Source organism: Phaenicophaeus curvirostris, chromosome 8 (genome assembly GCF_032191515.1).
Source record: "Phaenicophaeus curvirostris isolate KB17595 chromosome 8, BPBGC_Pcur_1.0, whole genome shotgun sequence".
Classification (NCBI taxonomy): Eukaryota; Metazoa; Chordata; class Aves; order Cuculiformes; family Cuculidae; genus Phaenicophaeus; species Phaenicophaeus curvirostris.
The window spans coordinates 4,907,545-4,929,566 of NC_091399.1; the positions used below are offsets into that span (position 1 = coordinate 4,907,545).

General features: G+C 40.9%; 1 protein-coding gene across 2 annotated transcripts in view; it reads left to right on the forward strand.

The window, feature by feature from the left end:
• Positions 1 to 7,751: 7,751 nt before the first annotated feature.
• SNX7 (sorting nexin 7) overlaps positions 7,752 to 22,022 on the forward strand; it is a 30,016-nt gene continuing 15,745 nt past the window's right edge. For both annotated transcript variants that reach the window (XM_069862209.1, XM_069862208.1), the window contains exons 1-6: positions 7,752 to 7,913; positions 13,363 to 13,545; positions 14,571 to 14,681; positions 15,093 to 15,257; positions 16,211 to 16,412; positions 18,285 to 18,484. In XM_069862209.1, the coding sequence (XP_069718310.1) occupies positions 7,767 to 7,913; positions 13,363 to 13,545; positions 14,571 to 14,681; positions 15,093 to 15,257; positions 16,211 to 16,412; positions 18,285 to 18,484 (1,008 nt within the window). In that variant the 5' untranslated portion in view covers positions 7,752 to 7,766. The remainder of the gene's footprint in view (positions 7,914 to 13,362; positions 13,546 to 14,570; positions 14,682 to 15,092; positions 15,258 to 16,210; positions 16,413 to 18,284; positions 18,485 to 22,022) is intronic.

Sequence of the window (22,022 nt, forward strand, 5' to 3'; positions counted from 1 at the left end):
TTAATTTGTTTCCTCAGCTATTATTTTCTAGGATTTGGCAATGATTCTTCTCAGTATTTGGAGAAAAACACACTTCTCAATTTTGAAGACAAAGAGTCTCTGAAGTTATTCACAGTGGAAAAACACAAAGACATGTTAAGAAGAAATAAAATAAAAAACAAAATTATTCTTGGGGCTATAAAATTAATGAAGCCTGCTCTCCTGTGTACTTGGACCACACCTCACTCACACTTCACTAAATAGCATTTCCACCAGATATGTTACATGCCTCAGCTAATCCTAAGCAAGACATGTAGCGATGAAAAACCAGGCAGTGGCTGGTTCATTGAATTTCATCTGTTCTGAGCACAAGAAAACAAATATTGTCTGACACTTTACTGTCCACTAGGAGCAACAGATATTTTGAAGCACAAAGCTATCTTTTTGGCAGGAGTTAAATATAAAATAAGGAGGTAACAGCAGATCAGCTGTCTACTATAATATCAGTGTCAAATGTATATAAGGTCTCAGGAAAATTCTGAAGTTCGCCAAGTTTTGCCTAAGTAAAGGGTAAGAGACCAAGCCAAAATCTAAAAAATAATCTTTCATCTATAAATCTATCTCAGCTCTTTTTCAGGGTTATCCATCTCTGTTAATGGGGTTGAAACTATTTTGAGCTATTTAGAAAATATTATAGAAGTAGTATCTTCTGTTGGATGAACTGCCAAGTTTTCACAGTCTTTTCCACATATTAATATTTCATAAGGAAAATATCCTAAAATATTGTAAACATAGTTTTTTCCATTATATGATTGACATCTTGCATGTTGGGCAAGCTCAGTGCTCACAAAGTACCCTAATATTACTCCTTTTTTTTTTTACTTCTTCATAAGCCTGTTTACCTGTCTAGTCATATTGTCTGGTGATATACACTGCTTTTTTGGTCACTTCTGAACCTCACTAGTTGCCAGATTTTTTAAACAACCTCCACTATTAATTGACATGCACAATTTGTTTGCAAGGACTTAACAATAGCTCTTTATAAATCAAGAGCAGACTTTGCCTGATAGGTTGAGAAAAAAGCTCAGTTACACTCTGTAAATGGCAAGAAAGCTAGCCAGGAAGTAAATTCAGAATTTATACTTGAAGACACTGCAGTTATCCCACCAGGCTGTGTGGATTTCCTTCCAATTCCAGCAGACTGTAATTGTTTACTTAACCTGGATATTGATTGTAGTTAGATTGCTGGCTTGCTTCCTTCAGCTGCAATTCTCATTTTGGCAGTTTCACATACATCACTTAAAATTCCTCTCGCAGCCACGTTGTTCACATTCTTTCCTTTGGGTCATAATCTACTGTCCATGCCCATACTTTTATTTCTGCATTGTGATGAAGATGGGTTTTTCTTTTTTACATTTTCTGATCTCTGCAGAACAAAAAAAGGCTGTTTTTAGAAAGAGTGACCTTGAAGCACTGTCCTTTACAATTAGTGTCATACAGAGTTTTATGAAAGAGAAGAGCTTGGTGACACAAGATAAAAATGAGAGATTCTGTGGCAGTGCAGCTGTCGAATGAGTTTTCCACGCAGTTTATGAATTACTATATACACATCGGTTTTTTTTAATATCAATAAGTATTAAAATGTTAATTAGGTCCCAGGTAGATCCCAATTTTAAGTCAATAATGTGTGTGCATTTGAAGATTAAAAAAGCCTTGAATATAAAATCTTCCTTAATATTCATCCTGGTAGTGATAAACTAGGACAAGAGGCATACAAAGCTTCTGTCTAAAAAAAAAAAAAAATCTATTAAAACATCATTAATATGGAGTGTTAATTCAAACACCTCCTGAATCGGTTTAAGCAAGCTCACCCACCTGCCAGCTCCCTTTGGTAAATTTTCTTAAGGTCACTGGAAGCATTTGTGAACAATGAGATTGCTAAATCCTTATAAAGCAATTCTGTAGAGGCTAATAATTCTTGAAATAATGGCAATCCCTGTGCCTAAGAGGTCAAACAATGATCACAGGTTTGCACAGTATTTTTAGAGCCTGTGCATTACACTGCAACAGCTGAAATACAGAGTTCTATTTAAATGGGTTACAAACAAGACATCTGTAAATTACTAACATTCACATCAGTCACTGTCATTTCTTTTCAGTTATTTAACAAACAAGACCACATCTGGCCATTGATAAACAATTTAACTGAGGTCTGGAATTAATCTGTTCCCTTTTACCTAAAGTTCAGAGTTCCCAAATTAGGCATAAAGAACTCAAATTCATATACCAAATTAATAAAAAAAACCTTTAAAAGTGTGTTAAATATTAATATATTCATTGCATACTTTTGGACTAAGAGATATTCCAATATTTCATGCCATGAAGTACAGATTGCTAAATATACTATTCATCACAAAGCATGAGCAGCAGCAATTATTTGGAAACATGAAACCATTCCTTCAGCAAAAGAGACAATGCTAGATTAGAACAAATGGACTCTTATCTGACAACAGTACAAAGTATTGCCAAAAAAAAAAAAAAAATCAATGCTTTCATATCCAATGAAGCCTAGCAACTGTTTTTAGATATTGTAAAAATTATGAAACCAAATAACGCTTCACCTGGAATATTTTCATGTCTAAAATTTGGCAGAGTCACATAACTTAAAAGGACAGTAAGTCTCTAGATATTGATCAAGGCTTTGTATATCTACAATGTCATAAAAATGATCTGCAGCTATAAAAGAGATAACATGATTATGAGTACAGTACATTGTAATTTCCTTTGGACAGTCAGAAAGCAAAGACAGTCTGATAGTCTCTGAAAAAAATAAGCTTGGAGGATATCCACTGTCTGACAGATAAATCATTTTACAATAACCCAATTAAAGCAGCTTCTAAACTTAAATTAAAAATAACAGCAAAAATAACAGAAGAGCTTAACAGTTCCCTTTCAATCAAAACACAATGGGCAGCTGAAAAGCTAAGCAGCTCACAACTTATCCAAGAGGTTTAATGCTCCTACTCTTTTGCCGATTCAGGCATGGAACACAAATAGTTAACCTTATTTTGAGCCATTATATGGAGCTTACTATAAAGCTCGGGGTAATAAATGGTATGATATGAAGGTCAACCCTTAATTCACCATCAAAATATCTTCTGTGTGTAAACATAATGACTTCTGCTCATACACTATCCAACCCTGACAAGAATGCTACTTATCAATGTGTTTTAGACCTAGAAAAGCATTCCCATTTGTGTCAAGGTGCCGAATGTCAGCAGATTCACTAATATGCTTATTATTTGCACCGCAGCAGTGGAACAGAATAAAACGCTACACACCCTCCATATCCTGCTACCGCCTAGCTAGGGACCTGGTGAAATAAAACAAGATTTAATTCTGTCCATATCACTGTGCAGTTGGTGAAACTCGACAAGTCAACATTAAGTATTCAAAGTGGTATTGTGGCCTAAAGGGATCACATGCAGTCTGCACATGAGAGAGAAGGAATAGCTTGGTTCTGCTTCGGTGTTTGTAAATTTAATTTGTTCAAGAAAAAGCAACTCTGGAAGGGATTACTAGCTAGGATCAACACTCTTACCAAAGAAAAAGGGAAAATGCAAGTAGAAATAATATTGACAGTTTTGTAATACAAAATAGCTTTTTGGGCTTAAGTGAATAAATAAAAGTTGGAGGCAATTGCAGCTCAGCCCTGGCATATGCAAATACTCCACTCCGTGTTCATGAGAAGGATGGCCTGGAAAGGCTGAGAATTTAATGAAGATTGCACAGGTTTTTAGAAAACATTGCATTTTACAAAATGTTAACATTTGTTTAGCAAAATATTGGTATTGTCTCAGTGCTATAGCTATTTCTTTTCATAAGTGGGGCAATAATATTCATGGCATAACAACATCTGATATATTCATAGAGTCATAGAATGATTTGCATTGGAAAGGTCCATGAAGGTCATCTAGTTCAACCCACTGCAGTGAGCAGGGATATCTTCAACAAAATCAGGCTGGTCAGAGCCCCACCCAATCTGACCTTGAATATTCCAGGGATGGGGCATCTACCGCCTCTGTGGGCAACCTGTTCCAATGTCTTACCACCCTCAGTGAAAAAAATTTCACCCTAACTTCTCCTCTCTTAATTTAAAACCTCTACCCCTTGTTCTGTTGTTACAAGTCCTACCAAAAAATTTTTCTCCATCTTTCTTATAAGCCCCCTTTAAGTATTTAAAGGCCACAATAAGGTCTCCTCAGAGTTGTTGTTCTCCAAGCTGAACAACCCCAACTCTCTCAGCTGCTCTTCACAAGGGAAGAGACTTCCAAGACTTCCAAGTCTTTGACCACTTTTGTGGCCCTCCTCTGGACCCTCTCCAGCAGGTCCATGCCTTTCCTGTGCTGAGGGCTGAAGATCTGGATGCAGTATCCCAGATGCAGTCTCACCAGAGCAGAGGGGCAGAATTACCCTTGATTGTTGCCAAGATCTAATTCCGGAGGTTCAGGGAAGGATATCTGTGGTTACATGTGTAAATCCCAGGACCTGGCACATGTGTGCACATGCACACATTGAAATGAAGAATAATCAAGATCTGTAGCAATGCACTTCTGAAATAACAGTACAAGCGAAACCTATAAATCCCCTCTGGTAAACATAGCTTTGCATTTAGCTACCTGCAATATCTCTGAATAGCACAATTATTCAACTGTTCAAAGTCATCTTTGGTCCTACAACAGAAAATGAGCAACAAATTCTCGAGTCTGTAAAAAGTTCCTTTTGCTAAATACTGGGGGCAAGAGGGGTGCTGGCAGTCCCCCTGAGACTCAGCACGGGAGGGAAGGTGTCCTGAAGTTACAGTTCCTCTCTGGGCCCCTGTCAGTATAGGATAGGGACAACTGGGATAGAGGGTGGGGAAGGCAGGTGTAAGTGATGGCACAACTGTCTCTTATTTTGTTCTAGCATAGGTCCTTGAGATAATTAAAATTCCAAATAACTGTTAAACATAAAGCATATTTTCCCAGAGCAAAGGACAACGAATACCTTTGCCTCACAGATTGATACTTCAATTATGAAGCGCAGAAAGATAAGCACTGCCAGCAAGGAATCTAAAAATATGCCTTGTTAAGCTTGATTAATGAGCTAATAAAAAGCTATAATAAGAAAAAAACCAATTAAAGCATCTTGTGAGATTTCTCTCAAACAGAAATAAAGAACTCAAGAAAACGGTAAAACTTTGAAAAATTAGTATGATCCAGATGACAGCCTTGGTATTCAAGCCTACAGTACATCAGTTTTATACTTTGTCTGTCTTTTATTTATCATCTCTGATGTGTGCTGTCTGGAATTCTGATCTTCAATGAGTTTCATTTTGTTATTGCCCCAAAAGTATAACATCTGAATTTAAACAGATGTATTAAAAACTCAGGTGTTACATGGGTTGTAGGCACTTACTCTGTTTTGAAAACCTATAGGCCTCTGGCACAATATGTAGCACTTATAAATAGTGAAAAAAAAAGGCAAAAATTGAGCAAACAAAACTCATCCTTTGCCTTTTTAAAGTCAGAAAACAAACTAGCTACACTTTTCTTATCATTGGTGTACAAAAGACAGATAGAAAGTGTAGAGAACGTATATTCTGACATTCATTTTTCATCAGTGTTTGGTACTCAAGGGTAACCGGAGGATACAGGAGCAGCAAGGTCACGGGAAAGGAACTGTAAAAGGCGCAGAAGTGGGGAAAGCTGTAATTTGCCACTGGATGGGAAGCAAGAGGATCCCCAGCCTGCACCTTGCAGAGCCAGAGGTGAGCAGCACCTGGCACGGCAGGGAAACCGGAGGCTCCTCAGAGGCACAGAGCTGGGGCACAGCAAAGAGCAGCAGGGCAGGGATAGCCTGCACAGGGTTGAAAGGAGAAGAAGCATGAGGATCTCATACCAGGGCCATTTCAAAACCACAGAAGGGGGCTATTTTTAACTCACTGAAACACGCTCTGCTACCAGCAAGTATTCGAGTACCAAGGAAAGGTGCATCCCATCTCCCTCTGGTGGCTGACCTAGAGAAGGGAGCAAAGCACCACCGCAATCGCTGCTCTGCCGGCCAAACCGTGTGCAACAGCTTCTGTGCGAAGATCTGCCACTCCCAAACCACCGTTCCCCCTGAATTTTAGTTTTAAAGCAAACATGAAAATGGCTTAGCATACGTTCTCTAGTTAGACAAGCACATTCTTTTCCTCTTTGCATGGTTCAGTGAACATTTAGTGCTTATCTCTCCCTTTCAAGTTGTGGCTCAAGACTTCATGAAAAGCATGAAATACCAAAAGAATTTCCTCATCAACTGGCAGGAGCATTTAATGAGTGACCGCCTTACAAAATACTCCCATTTGATTTTGAGGTTTGCCTTTTCTGATTTGACAGTGAGGGAACCGAGGTACGCAGAGATTATGTTGTACCTGCCTGTTTAAGTACCCACCCTGAACAACAAAGGTCCCACTGAGCGGAGGCGTTTCAGGTAGGTCCTGTAAGCCTGTACCTCGTTCTGTCCCCTGCAAACACGGGCCTCGGTGACGCACCGAGCACTGCAGACGCACTCCTGGGGTCAGACAGGAATTGGTCAATGAGGTAGCACTGAACCCCATGACAGGTTAGACCAGCCCTCCCCTCCTTCGACCAGCCTGCGCACATACCACATAGAATCATAAAATGGTTCAGGTTGGAAGGGACTTCAGGGATCATCCAGTTCTGCCCCCTCTGCCAGAGGCAGGGACACCTGCAAGTGGATCAGGCTGCTCAAAGCCTCATCCACCCTCGCCTTGAACACCGCCAGGGATGGGGCATCCTCGACTTCTCAGGGCAACCTGTGCCAGTGCCTCGCCAGCCTCATCGTGAAGAATTCCTTCCTAATGTTTAATCTTTAATGTCCCTTCCAACACAAACTATTCTATGATTCTAACGTTTAATCTGTATCTCCCCTCTTGCAGCTTAAAACCGATCTCTCTCATCCTATCCCTACACTCCCTGATAAAGATCCCTCCCCCCCAGCTTTCCTTCAGGCCCTTCTTAAGTACTGAAAGATGTTTTTACCTTCTGCAGCTTCGCTATCTTTAAGCCTTGTGTGTCTCTCTCCCTGCTCCTGTTCAGACTTAACGCGGTGTAAACTTGTTCTCACAAGCAAATTTCTGCCCCCAAACTAACCTCTGGTCTCAGCATCCCAAAGCGCAGCAGCCCCGACACAGCAGGGGCTCGCACCTGGGGCGGGGGGGAGGGCGGAGATCCCGCACTGGGAAAGGGGCGGGGGGGGGGGGGGGGGCGAGCAAAAAGATCCCGCACTGGGAAAGGGGCGGGGGGGGGGTGGGGGAGCGAAGAGATCCCGCACTGGGAAAGAGGGGGAGGGGGAAGATATTCCGCACCGGGGAAGGGTAAGAGATCTGGGGTGGGTGTCGGAGATCCCGCACTGGAGACGATCCTGCACTGGGGCGGGGGGGTTGGTGGAGAGCCGCCCGCAATGGGAGAAACTCCGCACTGGGGCGGAGGGCAGCTGCCCTCACAGGAGGGGACGGACCCCGCACCGGGGAGGATCCCGCACCGGGGAGGGCGGGAGGGAGCCGAGCCGCACCCTCTCGGGGAGGGGGCAGCCCCCCGCCCCGCTCCCCGCTCGGCTCCCCGCGCTCTGGGCGGCCCCGGGGCGGGCCGGGCCGGGCCGGGGGCGGGCGGCGGCCGCGCGGCCAATCGCGGCGCCCCGGGGAGCGGCTCCGGCGGGGCGGCCGCCCGCGCGCGCAGCGGAGGATGGAGGCGGAGGGCCGGGAGCCGGGGCCGCTGCCCGCGCCCTCCCCCGGCGGCGGGGCCGAGCCCGAGCCCCCCGAGCTGCTGGCGCTGGACGACGACGACGACGACGACGACGACGACGAGGACGACCTGGAGGTGTTCAGCAAGGTAGGGCGGCGCCCTGCCCGGGCCCGGCGGCTCCCTCGCCCGGCGGCGCCGCGGGGGCTCGGGGAGCGGGGTTCGCAGCTCCGGGCGAGCCGCGCCGGTCCTAACCGCGCTTACCTTAAGCGTTCCGAGTGACCCGACCCTTGGGGTTTGTCGCCTACCGTGTCTGTAAGCGGAAATCGCTCGTATTTAGCAATCGCCGCTGTACTGCAGTATAAACAAATACTTTCGAGTTTGGGTTTTCGAGCGCAGGAGGCTCGGCAAGGTCACGCCTGTGTCTCGGTGAAGGGAGTACCGCGAGGGGCACGGAGGATGCTTCAGGTCAGCGCTGCTGCCTTTAATCAGCGGTGAAGTGCGGTCGGGCTGCCACGTGTTTCTTATTTTGTACGGATTTGGTTAAGAGGAGCCGTATCTCTTCCCTTCTCAGCTGTTCAGTGTCCCGTGGATCTATTGGCCTTGTCAGGCAGTGCCTAAAATATAAGGACATGCAGGTAGTTAAGGTGGAAAAAATGAAATATAGGGGGCTAAGGCACTGTTCGCTTTCTGAGATTTCTGAGATTTTTGACCTGGTGTGTGACACTGGAGAGAAAGAGCAGATGTTTCCTATTTGAAAATGTAGCAATAAATCTATTTCCGGTAGGACTGATTGTCATATTAATTAAACGCCTATTCTTTTCTATTTCTGTAAATGAAAAACTTTTCTTGGTATGAATGAATAAAACCATTGGAATAAGAGCTTCATACTTAAGAGCTATGTGTTTAAACTTTGACTGTAGTAAAATTCTTGAGATTCTTGGATTTTTAAGGCCAGAAGGGACTATTAGGTGATTTAATGGTCTGTAGCGTGCAAGTGGTCAGGCTAAATTCCACCAAGCTGTCTGTGTTTTTCTGAACCATAACTAGGGTTTAGCTAAATTGTATTTTGTGGAAAAGAGACACTCTTGGTTTGACATAAAGAGATGAATGATTCACTGAACTCACATGCAAAAGCAGCGCTAAAATATAATTTTAGTTGTTTCTTACTTTGAATCCTTTTGCTTTAACTAGGTAAGCTCAAGTAGGTCTGCATGCAGATATTCACCTATCAATAGAGCGTATCAGCAAATACACCGCTTGCCTGTCAGGAGTGATACTTCTCGGGGATAAAAGATTGAAACAAGTGTAGTTGTGATGAGATACTGGTGCTATATGGCAAATATCTATATCTTTAATTTCTGCTACCTGGACTAATGCCCGGTATTTCTTACTTACCTTAAATCGTAACTACTATTCATGCACGTCACATGATAACTTGTTCCTACAAGCAAGCAAATTTGTCAGACTAAGTGAAAATGCAGAGTTCTCTCCAAAGCTTAGCTACCTGCTTTGGTGGTTATATATAGACTAGAAATTCATAGTTTACTTTCAGGTGTGCAGTTTGAGGGCTGATCTTTTGAGCTGGTGAAAATCTGTGAGGTTGATTAGGGATTACACCCCATTTGTACGTGTTTTGTGTGTTCAAGGGAAACTGACAAGCTAAATGTAGCTTCAGACTAGGTTTTGTAAATCCAATTTTTCCAAAATGTACTGTTCCGGGACCAACTAGTTTTAAATTGTATCTCGATGGGTTTTCTCACGTTGCTGTCTTTTAAGGCAGTGGCGTAGCATTTGCAGCAGCAGCACTGCAGTGCTTGGTGCCTGACCCTGACATCGACTTCATTTTTCTCAGTTTAGTCAATGAAATACACCAGCTACCAAAACGGTGAAAAATGGGATTCTTAAAAATTGTCAACCTCAATACCCTGAGTTATTACTCAAGATTTAAACACAGGGCTTTTATTTTATGAAAATTCATGGACATTTAACCTCATGGTGTCATAAACCATTGACCCAGTATCCTGTGACATATCTCAAATATTACAGACTAGCGTCTTCTTCGGCAACTGTGATAAAACATTTCATGATGTGACATGCATTTCACTTTATCCTAGTTTCCCATACCATGGAAAAGTTCAGAAGTCCTTTTAGCAGAGGAAACATCTGAGGGCTGAGTTATGAGTCGCACAAATACAATGCTTTCTTCCATAAGTTTCAAAGTATCGAGTGCCACATGTATCGCAATACCCATTCCTTGATCTTTGCTAACTCATATGGTGGCCTAGCTTTGACAAAGCTGTCAGTGCTCCTGTTAATACTGCAAATATTTAGCAGCTTTTCTTTTAAACTCTCTGTTGCATTGTTCGTCCTCATTTTGTAATTACAGAAAAATTGATGGTATTTCTGGAAAAGAAGTACATGCCACTTTGGAATTGTGTAATTTTAATTTTTCTTCCAAAACAAGTTGATCAAGGATTTGGGGACTGTGATTTTTTTTCAGCCAGGGAACTATTCTGCCTTCTTAAATCTCTTTGCTTCTTTGAAAAATGCTCCAACAACTAAGCAGTTCTCCTACAAGACAAACTCTGCCACCACGTCTTTTATCTCCAGACTTGCTTTGCATCCTTTGCTTCAGAAGGTTGCAAGTTCTGGATCCTTGCTGGGAGGGAGGAAGGAGGGGATGGATGAGGCATGGAGGCCTGAATCAAAGATCTGTGCTCCAGGAAGGAGTGGTGTTTAGGCAAACCCCTAGGTTTCATGCCCTGTACAGAGAGCTGCATGCTCAGCTGCGTGCTCATCCTACTTTCAGGCTGCTCCTGCTGTGTGAGTGTTTTCCTTCCCTTATTTGTTTTGGATATATTTATTTATATTGACCTATTGCAGCCAAATGTGAGTGTGAGATAGAGTAACTGCAAGTATTAGAGGAAGGAGACCCAGAACAAGGCCCTTCTGCTGCCAGGAGCTCGTTGATTTCCTATCCTTTTGGTCTCCTGGCCAGTAAATCAAAATGCATGAACCTACTTGCTGATGGGCACACATAGCTCTGCCAACTGCTCTGCCAAGAGCAAAAGGGCTCGGAAGGGAGAAGGGGTAGTATGGGTAGGTGGTGCTGGAGCAGGTGTGGGAAAAGATGTCATTATCTGGGGCAAGACTTCGATTCTCTTTGCATGGATGAATAGGAAAAAAGCTTTTTAAAAAACGTTACGCAACCCAAGAGTTAGAAGAAATTTCTGGTTTTCCTGTGCCACAAAACTCCTTCTGTCCTCATCTGTATGCGCACAAAAACACAGTTCCAACCACAAAATTACAGCTGTAGAGAAAGTAGAAAATTATCATCTTTTTTAACCATGTTCCTGTGATGACATCAGACTTCGGTCACCCAAGTTTCAGGCACTGCTGGAAGTAAATGTTGAGTATGTTGAGGATAAAGAAAGAGATGGTTGTTTAAAACTCACCTTCATCCATGTGTACACAAACACTAGGGCTGTATTGCAAGAGAAATGAAGACCTGCTTATTCTATGGATTTTTATTGCTCATGTTTTGTTTCATAAACTACATATTCATAAGCCCTTTCATATAAAAATATATCTTATGAAGCCTGCCTGCATAGAGCAATTTTTAGTAGCAACCTAGAAGGAGGAATAAAACATTAAGGTATTAATGACCCATGGAAAATGAGAAAATATGAAATACGTTTGCCTTGCAGAGTCATTATTCCTCAAGGTAGATGACCATTCAAGTCCCTTACATGCTCCCATGTATTTTTCTTTTTCTAGAAATTTGCCATTGTCTCAGCATTTTGAATCTCATGGGCTGCTCTGAACCAGTGGTGTTCATTCTTCATGTAGAGCATGAACAGCTAGTGCTTGCAGGCAGAGAGAACAGGTTCTCTGTTTATCCTCCGCCAAACAGGACAGTGCTGGCTAGATACCAGTACAGAAATCTTGCATAAGAACAGACTGAGTAAAAATAAAATGACTTACAGGTGTACAAGTAAGCAGCTATGTAATATTTAAAGCACTGCCTTTGGTCTTCTGTCCTAGTTTTGTCTCCCTGTTCAAAGAACTGTACCGATGTGATGGGAGTAGAACTGGTGCGTCAGTGCTTCCTGTGCCGAACTCCCAATATAAATTTTTGCTCTGTATTTGTGGGAGTACATTGATAAATCCAGAGAAGAGGGATGGCAGCCGGAAATAAGGTTTAAGGCAAGAAAAGAATAAGTGGAGAATGTGTTCCAGAGAAATTTTTGATCCAGCTGAATTCAAAGGAAAAAAAAAAGAAGGCAACTCTTGCTAAGTGCAGCAGCACTGCAGTGGTATCCCCTTCACTCTGACAAGACTGGCCTTGGGATGATGCTGTGACCCTGGTTTTTGTGGACTCCCACATTTCCACTCTGCCATTCCAGCAGTTTTCTCTTTAGCAATGTCCCTTTTCTTCTTGCACCTCATAGTTAGTGAGTCACCAATAGGGAATACTTTTTGCCACTCGGTAGTTAGTGTAGCCTAATAACATGTCTAGAAAGCTTCTAGAAAACAGATTAATTTAGAAGTTTATTATAAAAATACTTCATTGTATTGGATGTATTAGAAATACTGTATCAAGTGTTTCATATTTAAAACATAGAGATTGATTTGAGTTGCCCAAATGTGTTTTTAGTGATTTAGTAAATTATTATTTTCTTTTATGGTGTTAGTGAATTTAATTTATTTTCCCAGTCACTGTGTCCTTCAAGATTTTAGATTAGTAGATCCCATCCAGAGTTGCATCTAAGAAGAAAAAGAACATTTCTTGCTTGTTTCCAGTTTCCACTTCATTTCTCAGTATTTGAGTGGTCGCAATTGAACACACTGAGCTGAAGCAGCTGCTATGGGGGCATATACTTAGAGTGCTGTGGTGGAAGTGGTTGATAGTATCAAAAAGTGGGTTTCCACTTCAGCAAAACAATGGTTTGATTTTGATTTTTTTTTTTTTTTTTTTAGACATTGAGCAACACATTTGTACTGCATCCTTACTTACTGTTTTTCTTTTTTAAAAAATATTTCTCTGTGAAGTTTCCCATTTCAAACTTTATTTTAAAAATGTATTCAGGCTGAACTATCCAGTTCCAATAAAAGTTCTAATGAGAATTTTATCTTGTTTTCCTTTAAAATCATAACTTTTTATCCACCCTGTTAGGTTATTAGCGATAATTCAGACTTCATAAGTCTTGAGTAATTGGCTTGTAACAATTATAATAAAGCTGGTAAGTATCCTACACAGCTACCGGGTGCTTGCATTTGTAACTGATTTGAGCATTCATAGGCAAGATCTCTTTCTAGCTATGCATAACATTCTTGTCAAGTGGTAGCACATGGCTCTTACGTTAGTTCTAGAATAAATCTTATTCTTATTTCTTACATCCTCACTGAAGCAGATGTAGAAAAGAAAAATAGATTTGCCGTGTACTATGCAATTCTTTCATCTGCCCTATGTTTTATCTGTTTTACCAGATTATTTAAAGCCTTGCCATTTTAACATCTGAGAACTATGTGTTTGCATGTGTGTGTTTGTATATAAACATGCATTGATATGGACGTTCCCATGTCTAATCTGTAGGATACATCACTGGCCGAGGTAAACTCATTCAGTCCCTCAGTGCCAATATCACCCTCATCAATGATAAACCAGTATAAATTTGAAGATGAACCAGAACTAAGAGATCTCTTCATTACAGTTGATGATCCTGAAAGCCACATTACAGCCATTGAAACATTTATCACATACAGAGTTGTCACAAAGGTAAGCATCTGGTCATGGCTATAATGGCTTATGTTGATAATTCATCCTTAAATAAGAGGAGATATCAATTCCTCATGAAATATTTGAAGAGTAGAAAGAGAGCTATCTTCATTAGGTTGCTAGCAATAATTGTCATGCATGTTTTTGTAGACAAGAACATTTTTTCTTCAGGCAAATGTAGAAGGGCTGTAAGGTGGATTGCTTTTGCTTTTTTATCTATTCTATACTTTCTTATTATATTTAATTTGAAGTGCTGGTTGTTCATGATAAAAGAATAGCATTTTTCCCACATACCTTGAAAATTTTTTATTCAACCCTCAAAAACGTTTAGATTACAAACGAATGTTTTGAGGGTTTTGGAATTTACTTGCATCACATTATAAATCTCTGTGCAAAAATCAATGCTAAACGGGAGATATTACTTTAATGAAAGCATGGGCTCTTTGTGGCTTCATTCTAGAAGACAGAGCAGTGATAAAATAAATCTCATGGTCTGGCAATTTTGCAACATTGTAATAAGCATTTTTTTCTAGGCATTAAAGGTTTGTTGGGAAGTTCTAACAAAGGGCTACAAAACCAGAATTGAAGATGGAATGCAGAATCCATTAAGCAGTGCAGGAAGTGTTATTGCCATGATATGCTGAAGTTTTCACATTTTGGATGTGGGGATTGTTGACTCAGGTCAGCAGGTCCCAAAGATGCATGCGGCTCCTTAATTTTTTTCCAGAATGCTAAAAACTAGATTACTTTTTTAAAAAAAAAATTTTAGTAGGCTAATTATTACAAGGCATTCTGTGTGCAGTTTAGTGCTTTCTTTTATTTTCTTTTTTTACAGTAGAACTTTGATTTCTTGTTAGAATTGGATGTTTTATCTCTTCAAGTACTTGATCATTGCACTTCAAAAAAAAGCAAGCAAATAACATGAGCAACATAGAATCATGTATGCATTCCCTTCAGATACTCAATTTTCTCCAAAATCTAAAACTAATCTTGGCCTTTTTTTTTTTTCTGTTTCTGGCTTTCAGACATCCCGTGGTGAATTTGACTCCAGTGAATATGAAGTTCGAAGACGATATCAGGATTTCCTGTGGTTAAAGAGCAAGCTTGAAGAAGCACATCCGACGCTTATTATTCCTGTTCGTTTGCTAAAGCTTGAGTTATTTTTATTTATTTATAAGATGGCTTCACTTTTATACAGAGATGTTTGAGGTCTTTCTTCAGTTTCTGATGTCTCACAAACCTTAAACCAACCTTCTTTCATTGGCTTTATACATATGTTATAAGTAAATATCCCATAAAGGTATTTCTTATGTTTGTAATTGTGCCATATGCAGTCCTTTCATAGTTGTATTTGTATTCTTCTGCACAGTGTGCTACAAGTACTATGTTGTACCACTGTTGAATGTGATAACTTTATAAGAATTTGGGTTTTGCATGGTGGATTCTACACAGTATACCTATATTTTTTAGTGAGTAGAACTACTATAATATCCTTAACGTTATGTAAATTATAGGATATATTTTTTTTCTTTTTTTTTCCCTCTTAGCCATTACCTGAAAAATTCATAATGAAGGGAATGGTGGAACGATTTAGTGATGAATTCATTGAGACTCGAAGAAAAGCTTTACATAAATTTTTGAACCGCATTGCTGATCATCCAACTTTAACTTTTAACGAAGACTTCAAAATTTTTCTTACTGCACAGGCCTGGGTAAAATGACTTTAGTTTTATTTACAGTTATGTGATACTATACTTTGTGTTAGCAGAGTATATCAGAAGTCTTCCAAGTTCTGTATTCAATAGAGTCCTCCCACGGCTTGTTACAGAAGTGTCAAAAGGCAGCAGGGGATTTATGGGATATTCATCTCCTGATGTAACCTTTTCTTCCATGATTTTGGTAGTCACATGTGTGGCCATGAATATTGCTGTACCTTCCACAGCAGTTTTTGTTGCTGCATTTTGGATTTTTTGAGGCAAATTCACAATATTTCAGCTCTGCATGCTTTATGGTATACTTATAAGCGCCCAATATATAGAAAGTAGTATTTTAAGTTAATTATTGTATTGTTTGGCACTGTTTCATCTGATTTTTTTTAAGATTATACTAGCTTTACCAAAAAAAAAAAATGTAGCCTTTGAATTTCCTGTTCTATTTTTGCAAGATATGTGCAGTTGAAAATTGGAATTTTTTCCTCAAACAAGCCTGCCTCTGAACTTCAGCAAAGGTTATTCTAGCAGCATATAAAAAGTTGTGGAAAAAAAAAAAAAGGTGATTACTTCTTCCAGCAGGATCATTGTTTGCTTTTCTCAATCACTTATTTCTGCAATAATTACTTCTGCTTCCCTGTTCAAAAGGCGAAATTGAAAACTAGGTGACTCACCCGAAGGAATGAGAGGGTAAAGGTTCTCTGCCATCTTTAACCATTCTTGTGGGAGCATGATACTTGGCATGCTTCTGTTTTCTGAGAAAGGCTTAGCTAATAAGAGCACGTGACAGGTACGGTTCTAACACGGGTCTAATAATTTTTAAACAAGACTTGTGCACTAAAAATACATGCTTATGTATGTAGTTTTGTTTAAGAAAAAACAGCTTTAATGTATGTATTATTTTCAGAGAATTTAAAGAAGTACTTGGAAGTAAACAGAGCTTGTTCTGTCTTTAGGAGCTCTCCTCACACAAGAAGCAGGGTCCCGGTTTGCTGAGCAGGATGGGACAGACCGTCAGAGCTGTAACATCCTCAGTAAGAGGAGGAGTTAAAAATCGTCCTGAAATGTTTACAGAAATGAACCATTACATGGAAACATTTAGTCAGAAAATAAATGTATTAGACAAAATAGCTCATAGAATTTACAAGGAAGAGAGAGGTAAGTAGAAAACAAGTATCAGTTTTATTGGTTTAAGAAATTAATATATTGGAAAAGTTAAATTAGTTTTCATTATGTCAGGTAAAATAAACTTTCCTACAAGCAGGGGAAAGGGTGATCTGTCTTTATACTGTGCTTTTCATAGTGGTCATTGTTTGGGCAGACTTAGTTAATTTGAATAACTTCTTAATAGGAAGAGTTTTAATATGTCATTGAACTACTTGATAAAGAACTTAGAAAGACAAAAACCTCACAACTATGGCTGTCTTTTCATTTACGCTTTTTGGAAAGTTGTGTGACCTTTTGTTTTTGTTCTTTCAGTGGAATGTAAGTAGTTTGTTTTCTGTACTGTCTTGTACAGGCAAATGCTATCTAGAGTCCAGATCTCTAAACATCTCTTTTTTAGTTTTCATTCTCCACTTCTTTTCTGTGTCAACCAATTATGTTTTGGATTTTTTTGACTATAATTTCTGTCATGGGAAAATGTGTCTGTTAGTGTTTTCCTAGAAAGGATGACTTAATCTATTTTTTTCCCCATAAGTAACAGCAGTTTGCACACCTATTTCAACTGCAAAATTTCTGAGACTGGCTTTGACCTCAGACTAAGCCTCTTCAGTAGAATTTCCACTGGTCAGTGCTTGCAGGATTTTATTGTCTGTATAATATAATTTGAAGAGCTGCACTGCTTTCTTTAGTAACAGCCTTTGTGCTTTATTGTCCAGTACCAGATTTCAGCGTGCCCTCACTAAGTTGGAGGGGTCTTATAAAAGGAAAATACATGTTGATCGAAAAAGAGTTCCTTTTGGTATCATGTATTTCAGTGGAAATAGCTGGCTGAGGTCCATAGTTTCAGGGCATCAGTGCCAAAATATTTCTTGGAAAACCTCATGTATTTTGACATGCTCCCAAATGCTGTACGTTATAATTTTTTTGGATTTTCCAAGCAGCACTTGGCAGAACATTTGTGTGCAGGGCTGCACTGTCATGGATGTGAACTGCTGATAGCTGTGATTCAGAAAACATTCCTGCTTGCAATAGCTTAACATGAGCTTTTTAATTAAATCTTCAATAGAGATTTTTTTTTGTCCACTTGATCTTAAAGGAGACATTTTATCCTTCATGCCACACAGGTGCTTGGCACCTTTCCTTGGACATGCCTTCATTTTAAATTCAGTTGTTATGCAATTGTGGTTTTGGTACATAATCAATTTGTTCGCAGTACATTCCTGTGAACAGGACACTACCGGGTCATATCCAGCGTTTCCCAAGTTTAGCCCTACTAAACGGCACAGTGAATTCCAGGCCTTTTTTCTGCTTACAGGTTGTTACTTGGCCTAGAGATATAAAAGAAATGATTTGTAGGATATTCTTGTATTTAGATGAATAAGAACTACTAAAGGAGATAACGCCTGCAGAACTGGAGTGAACTTCAGTGTGTCTCCTGAAGCTTTTGGGACACCCCAAGTGCTAGACAGGATTCTATGATCATTGTAGGCAGAGGAATTCAGGGCAGTAGAAGCAAGTGCAGCCGATTGCTGCCCAGGGCTGCTGTGCCTCATGTCCCTCTGTTTGAAGTCAATGTGAAGTAATTCAGGTCCTTCAAATGAATACAACCAATCAGGTCTAAGAGTGTTTAAAATGACTGGGGCTTTTTTGCTCATAGGTGGTTACTATGAACTACTTAGTTACAGTACATTAATTGATAAATCTATTTATAAACAGTGAACTGCAGTTTGTCTTTGTCTTGTGAGCAAATTTAAACACTAGCCTCTGTCTCTTGCTTTGCTCACAGTAGATACGAGATTGCGATTAGTATCACTTAGACATCTATTAATGAACAGAAGACTAATACGTGTATCTGTTCCTGTTAAGAGTATTTTAATGAAATGAAGGAATACGGTCCCATCTACACACTCTGGTCAGCATCAGAAGAAGATATAGCTGACTCCCTAAAAGGTGTTGCCAGCTGCATCGACAAGTGTTGCAAGGCTACAGAGAAGTGGATGGCAGGGCTCTCAGAAAATCTGCTGCCAATTTTACATGAATATGTACTCTACAGTGAAATTCTGATGGTAAGGCCTCCTTAAGCATTTATTATGGCTTTATATAAAGTTTGGCTTTGTCCAGTGACACAGTCTGGAAAAGAATTTGCAACTGATGAAAATGATTTTGCAGTCCCTCTATTTACTGTTCTTATTAAACATGCACAGCATAGGGTAGCTGTCCGGTAGCAGAGAATCTGTTTGGTCGTGTTTCCGTGTAGATCAGGCAAGAGGCATCCCTTCCAGATGAGAAGGGCTTGATAGTTTTGTGTAGCAGGCCTTGGAGGCTGGGCTAAAGAGTGCCTGGCTTTGCCATCTTCAGAGAGCTCTACGCTGTAGCAGAGGTGGGAACCCAGAAAGGTTTGGGGAACAGCAGCTGAGAGAGCGCTCCTCTGACACTGCTGAAATATGAACTCATTGAGTAACAGATGGTGTGGGGGAAAAGTAATGGAGAGGTTTTTACCTTTCTAGGAGATGTTCCTAAACTGTTTTCTTTTCCTAGAATAGCAGGGAACTTCCAGTCTCTGTGCCTTTATATAAGCACGTTAGTCTATGCTGTAAGCTGATGCTCTCAGTTCACTTTATGTACTTATTTTTGTTACAGTTAGAGAGAATGTAAAAATCAAACTTCAGAAGTGATAAACTCAGTGCTGATGGATAATCAACGTAATTGAGTAGCTCAATTCAGCATATCTTAATTTCCACTCCGCACAAAATGTGTACAAACCCTTCTTTGTCTAGGTTTTGAGCAATGCAAGCTGCTGTATCTGTTCTTGCCTTCCTGCTGGGAACCCAACTCCTACTGCAGTCGTTTCTGAGTAGGTGCTGAGAGTGTGTTACAGACCAGAGCAAGTTAACTCATCCTTTGCTGGCACCATTACCAGTTTCCCAGTAAGGCTTAGCTACCAAGATGTTAGGAATTACTGCTGCAACGACTGCTGTGTTTAAAACCAGCTGCACTGAAAGAGGGGATATACAAAATGTCCTGTATCTCACAGGCCTCGTTATTTGCATGTAAGTGCAGGTAGATGGAGGTAAGTATTGATTTGCATAAAAGTCTGAAAAGATTGCTGTCTTAGCAAATTGCAGGTCTTCCTACTCTCTCCATTTTGCATTTTCCTTGTTTTTCATAACTTTGATATCTGTTACCAATGAGCCATCCCAGTCCTCATGCTATTGAAGAGATTCTGCCTTTGCATTCCCTTCTAGTTGGCTGCCAGGCTCACCCTTTCTAAGGTGTTCTCTTTTGTCCAGAGCACAAAGAGGTTTCTGGGTACAGATCCCAGAGTAACAACCTGGCTCTTCGTGTACAAGTAGCTGTTGGCCATAGTTGGGTTTTTTTCTGCTTGCAGTGTTCTTTATGAGACACTTAAAATGCAGCATTAGGCTGCCGTGAGGACCTGTCCCTAAGTAAAATCTTCCTCCACTAGCTCATTCCTGTTCAACAACTGTTCTTTCCTTTCATTCGTCGTGGATTTTTAATTTTCCTACAGCTGATTTCCCTCTTGCAGTTTGGAGAAGGGACTACTCATGCTGAAAATTCAATAGGTCACATGCTAGTAAAACCTGCTTTCAGAGGTGTGTTTAACCCTTCATCACAGGGACCTTTATGCAGTGCCGCCAAGACCATGCACAAATGTGCAGAAGGAGGTGTGGTCAGTACAGTATAATCCTTGTGTTTTCCAGTGTTGAGAGTTCAGCCTTACACTGGGGAGAAAAATGAATTCATAGCTAAAATATTTACACCTGGACTGGCTCATTCTTAACTGAGTCATAGAAGAGATATGGAGAGTGCAGAGTGCTGCTGTGCCTCTGGGTAGGAATTGCAGCAATGAATTGGTTACAGATCCACAGACAATTGTTTGAGGGTTTTGTCACAGGATACCATTAAATATTACACAAAAAAATTGTAAAACTATGTATGTTTTAAAAACACAGTCCCTCTGTTTGCCATTAGAAGCCAGCAGTCATCTATAGTTGTAGCACATTAATAATCAAATAATTGTTTTTATCTTGTAATTTAAGGAGTATTTGTGGTGAAAGTTGCCAAGTAGTCATTAAAACAGCTTTAGAAGAGGCAAAAGAAATAGTAAAAAAAGAGAGAAAGCATTTTGAATATGAAGCTGTTCCAGACACATTTGTTTTGCTTCTATGCTTACAGCTAAACATTTTCTGTATTTTCTAATCAAAAGATATTCAGAGCTATTGAAAAGTAGATTCATGAATATTAGTATGCATTGCTAATTTATTACTCGGAATTGTCCAAAATTAGATTTACTAGATATTTCTAGTGAGTACCTGTTCAAAAAGAAAGATTGAAAAATTATTTGAAAATTAACCTCCTAAATTATTCTATTGTGTTTGTTAAAGTGACAAGATTTCAAAGAGAACTCGGTCTGTGTACAAACTCAGGAGCTAGAGGAGCAAAATGAGGCTCCCATGATCCAAGAGGAGGTGGTCAGAGCCTTGCTAGCCCAACTAGACAGCCACAAGTCTATGGGGCCGGATGGGATTCACCCTAGGGTATTGAAGGAGCTGGTGGATGTGCTGGCCAAACCCCTTTTCATCATCTTCCAACAGTCCTGGAAGACTGGGGAAGTTCCACTGGACTGGAGGCTGGCTGATGTTGTGCCCATCTACAAGAAGGGTCTCAGGGAGGACCCAGGAAACTACAGGCCTGTCAGTCTGACCTCAGTGCCAGGGAAAGTCATGGAACAGGTGATCTTGAGTGCTATCATGAAGCACATGCAAGAGAACCGGGTGATCAGGCCCAGTCAGCACAGGTTCACAAAGGCAGGTCTTGCCAAACTAACCTGATCGCCTTCTATGACAAAGTGACTCGGCTGCTGGATGAGGGAAAGGCTGTGGATGTGGTCTTCCTGGACTTCAGTAAAGCCTTTGACACAGTTTCTCACAGCGTTCTGCTTGAGAAACTGTCAGCCTCTGGCCTGGACAGGCGCACACTCTCCTGGGTGGAAAACTGGTTGGCTGGCCGGGCCCAGAGAGTGGTGGGAAATGGTGTGAAATCCAGCTGGAGGCCAGTGACAAGTGGGGTTCCCCAGGGCTCAGTGCTGGGTCCAGCCCTGTTCAATGTCTTTATCAATGACCTGGATGAAGGCATCGAGTGCACCCTTAGCAAGTTTGCAGACGACACTAAGCTGGGTGGAAGTGTGGATCTGCTGGAGGGTCGGGAGGCTCTGCAAAGGGATCTGAACAGGCTGGACTGCTGGGCTGAGTCCAATGGCATGAGGTTTAACAAAGCCAAGTGCCGAGTCCTGCACGTGGGGCACAACAACCCTACGCAGTGCTACAGACTAGGCGAAGTCTGTCTAGAAAGCTGCCTGGAGGAGAGGGACCTGGGGGTGTTGGTTGACAGCCAGCTGGACATGAGCCAGCAGTGTGCCCAGGTGGCCAAGAAGGCCAATGGCATCTTGGCTTGTATCAGAAACGGCGTGACCAGCAGGTCCAGGGAGGTTATTCTCCCTCTGTACTCAGCACTGGTGAGACCACTCCTTGAATCCTGTGTTCAGTTCTGGGCCCCTCACCACAAGAAGGATGTTGAGGCTCT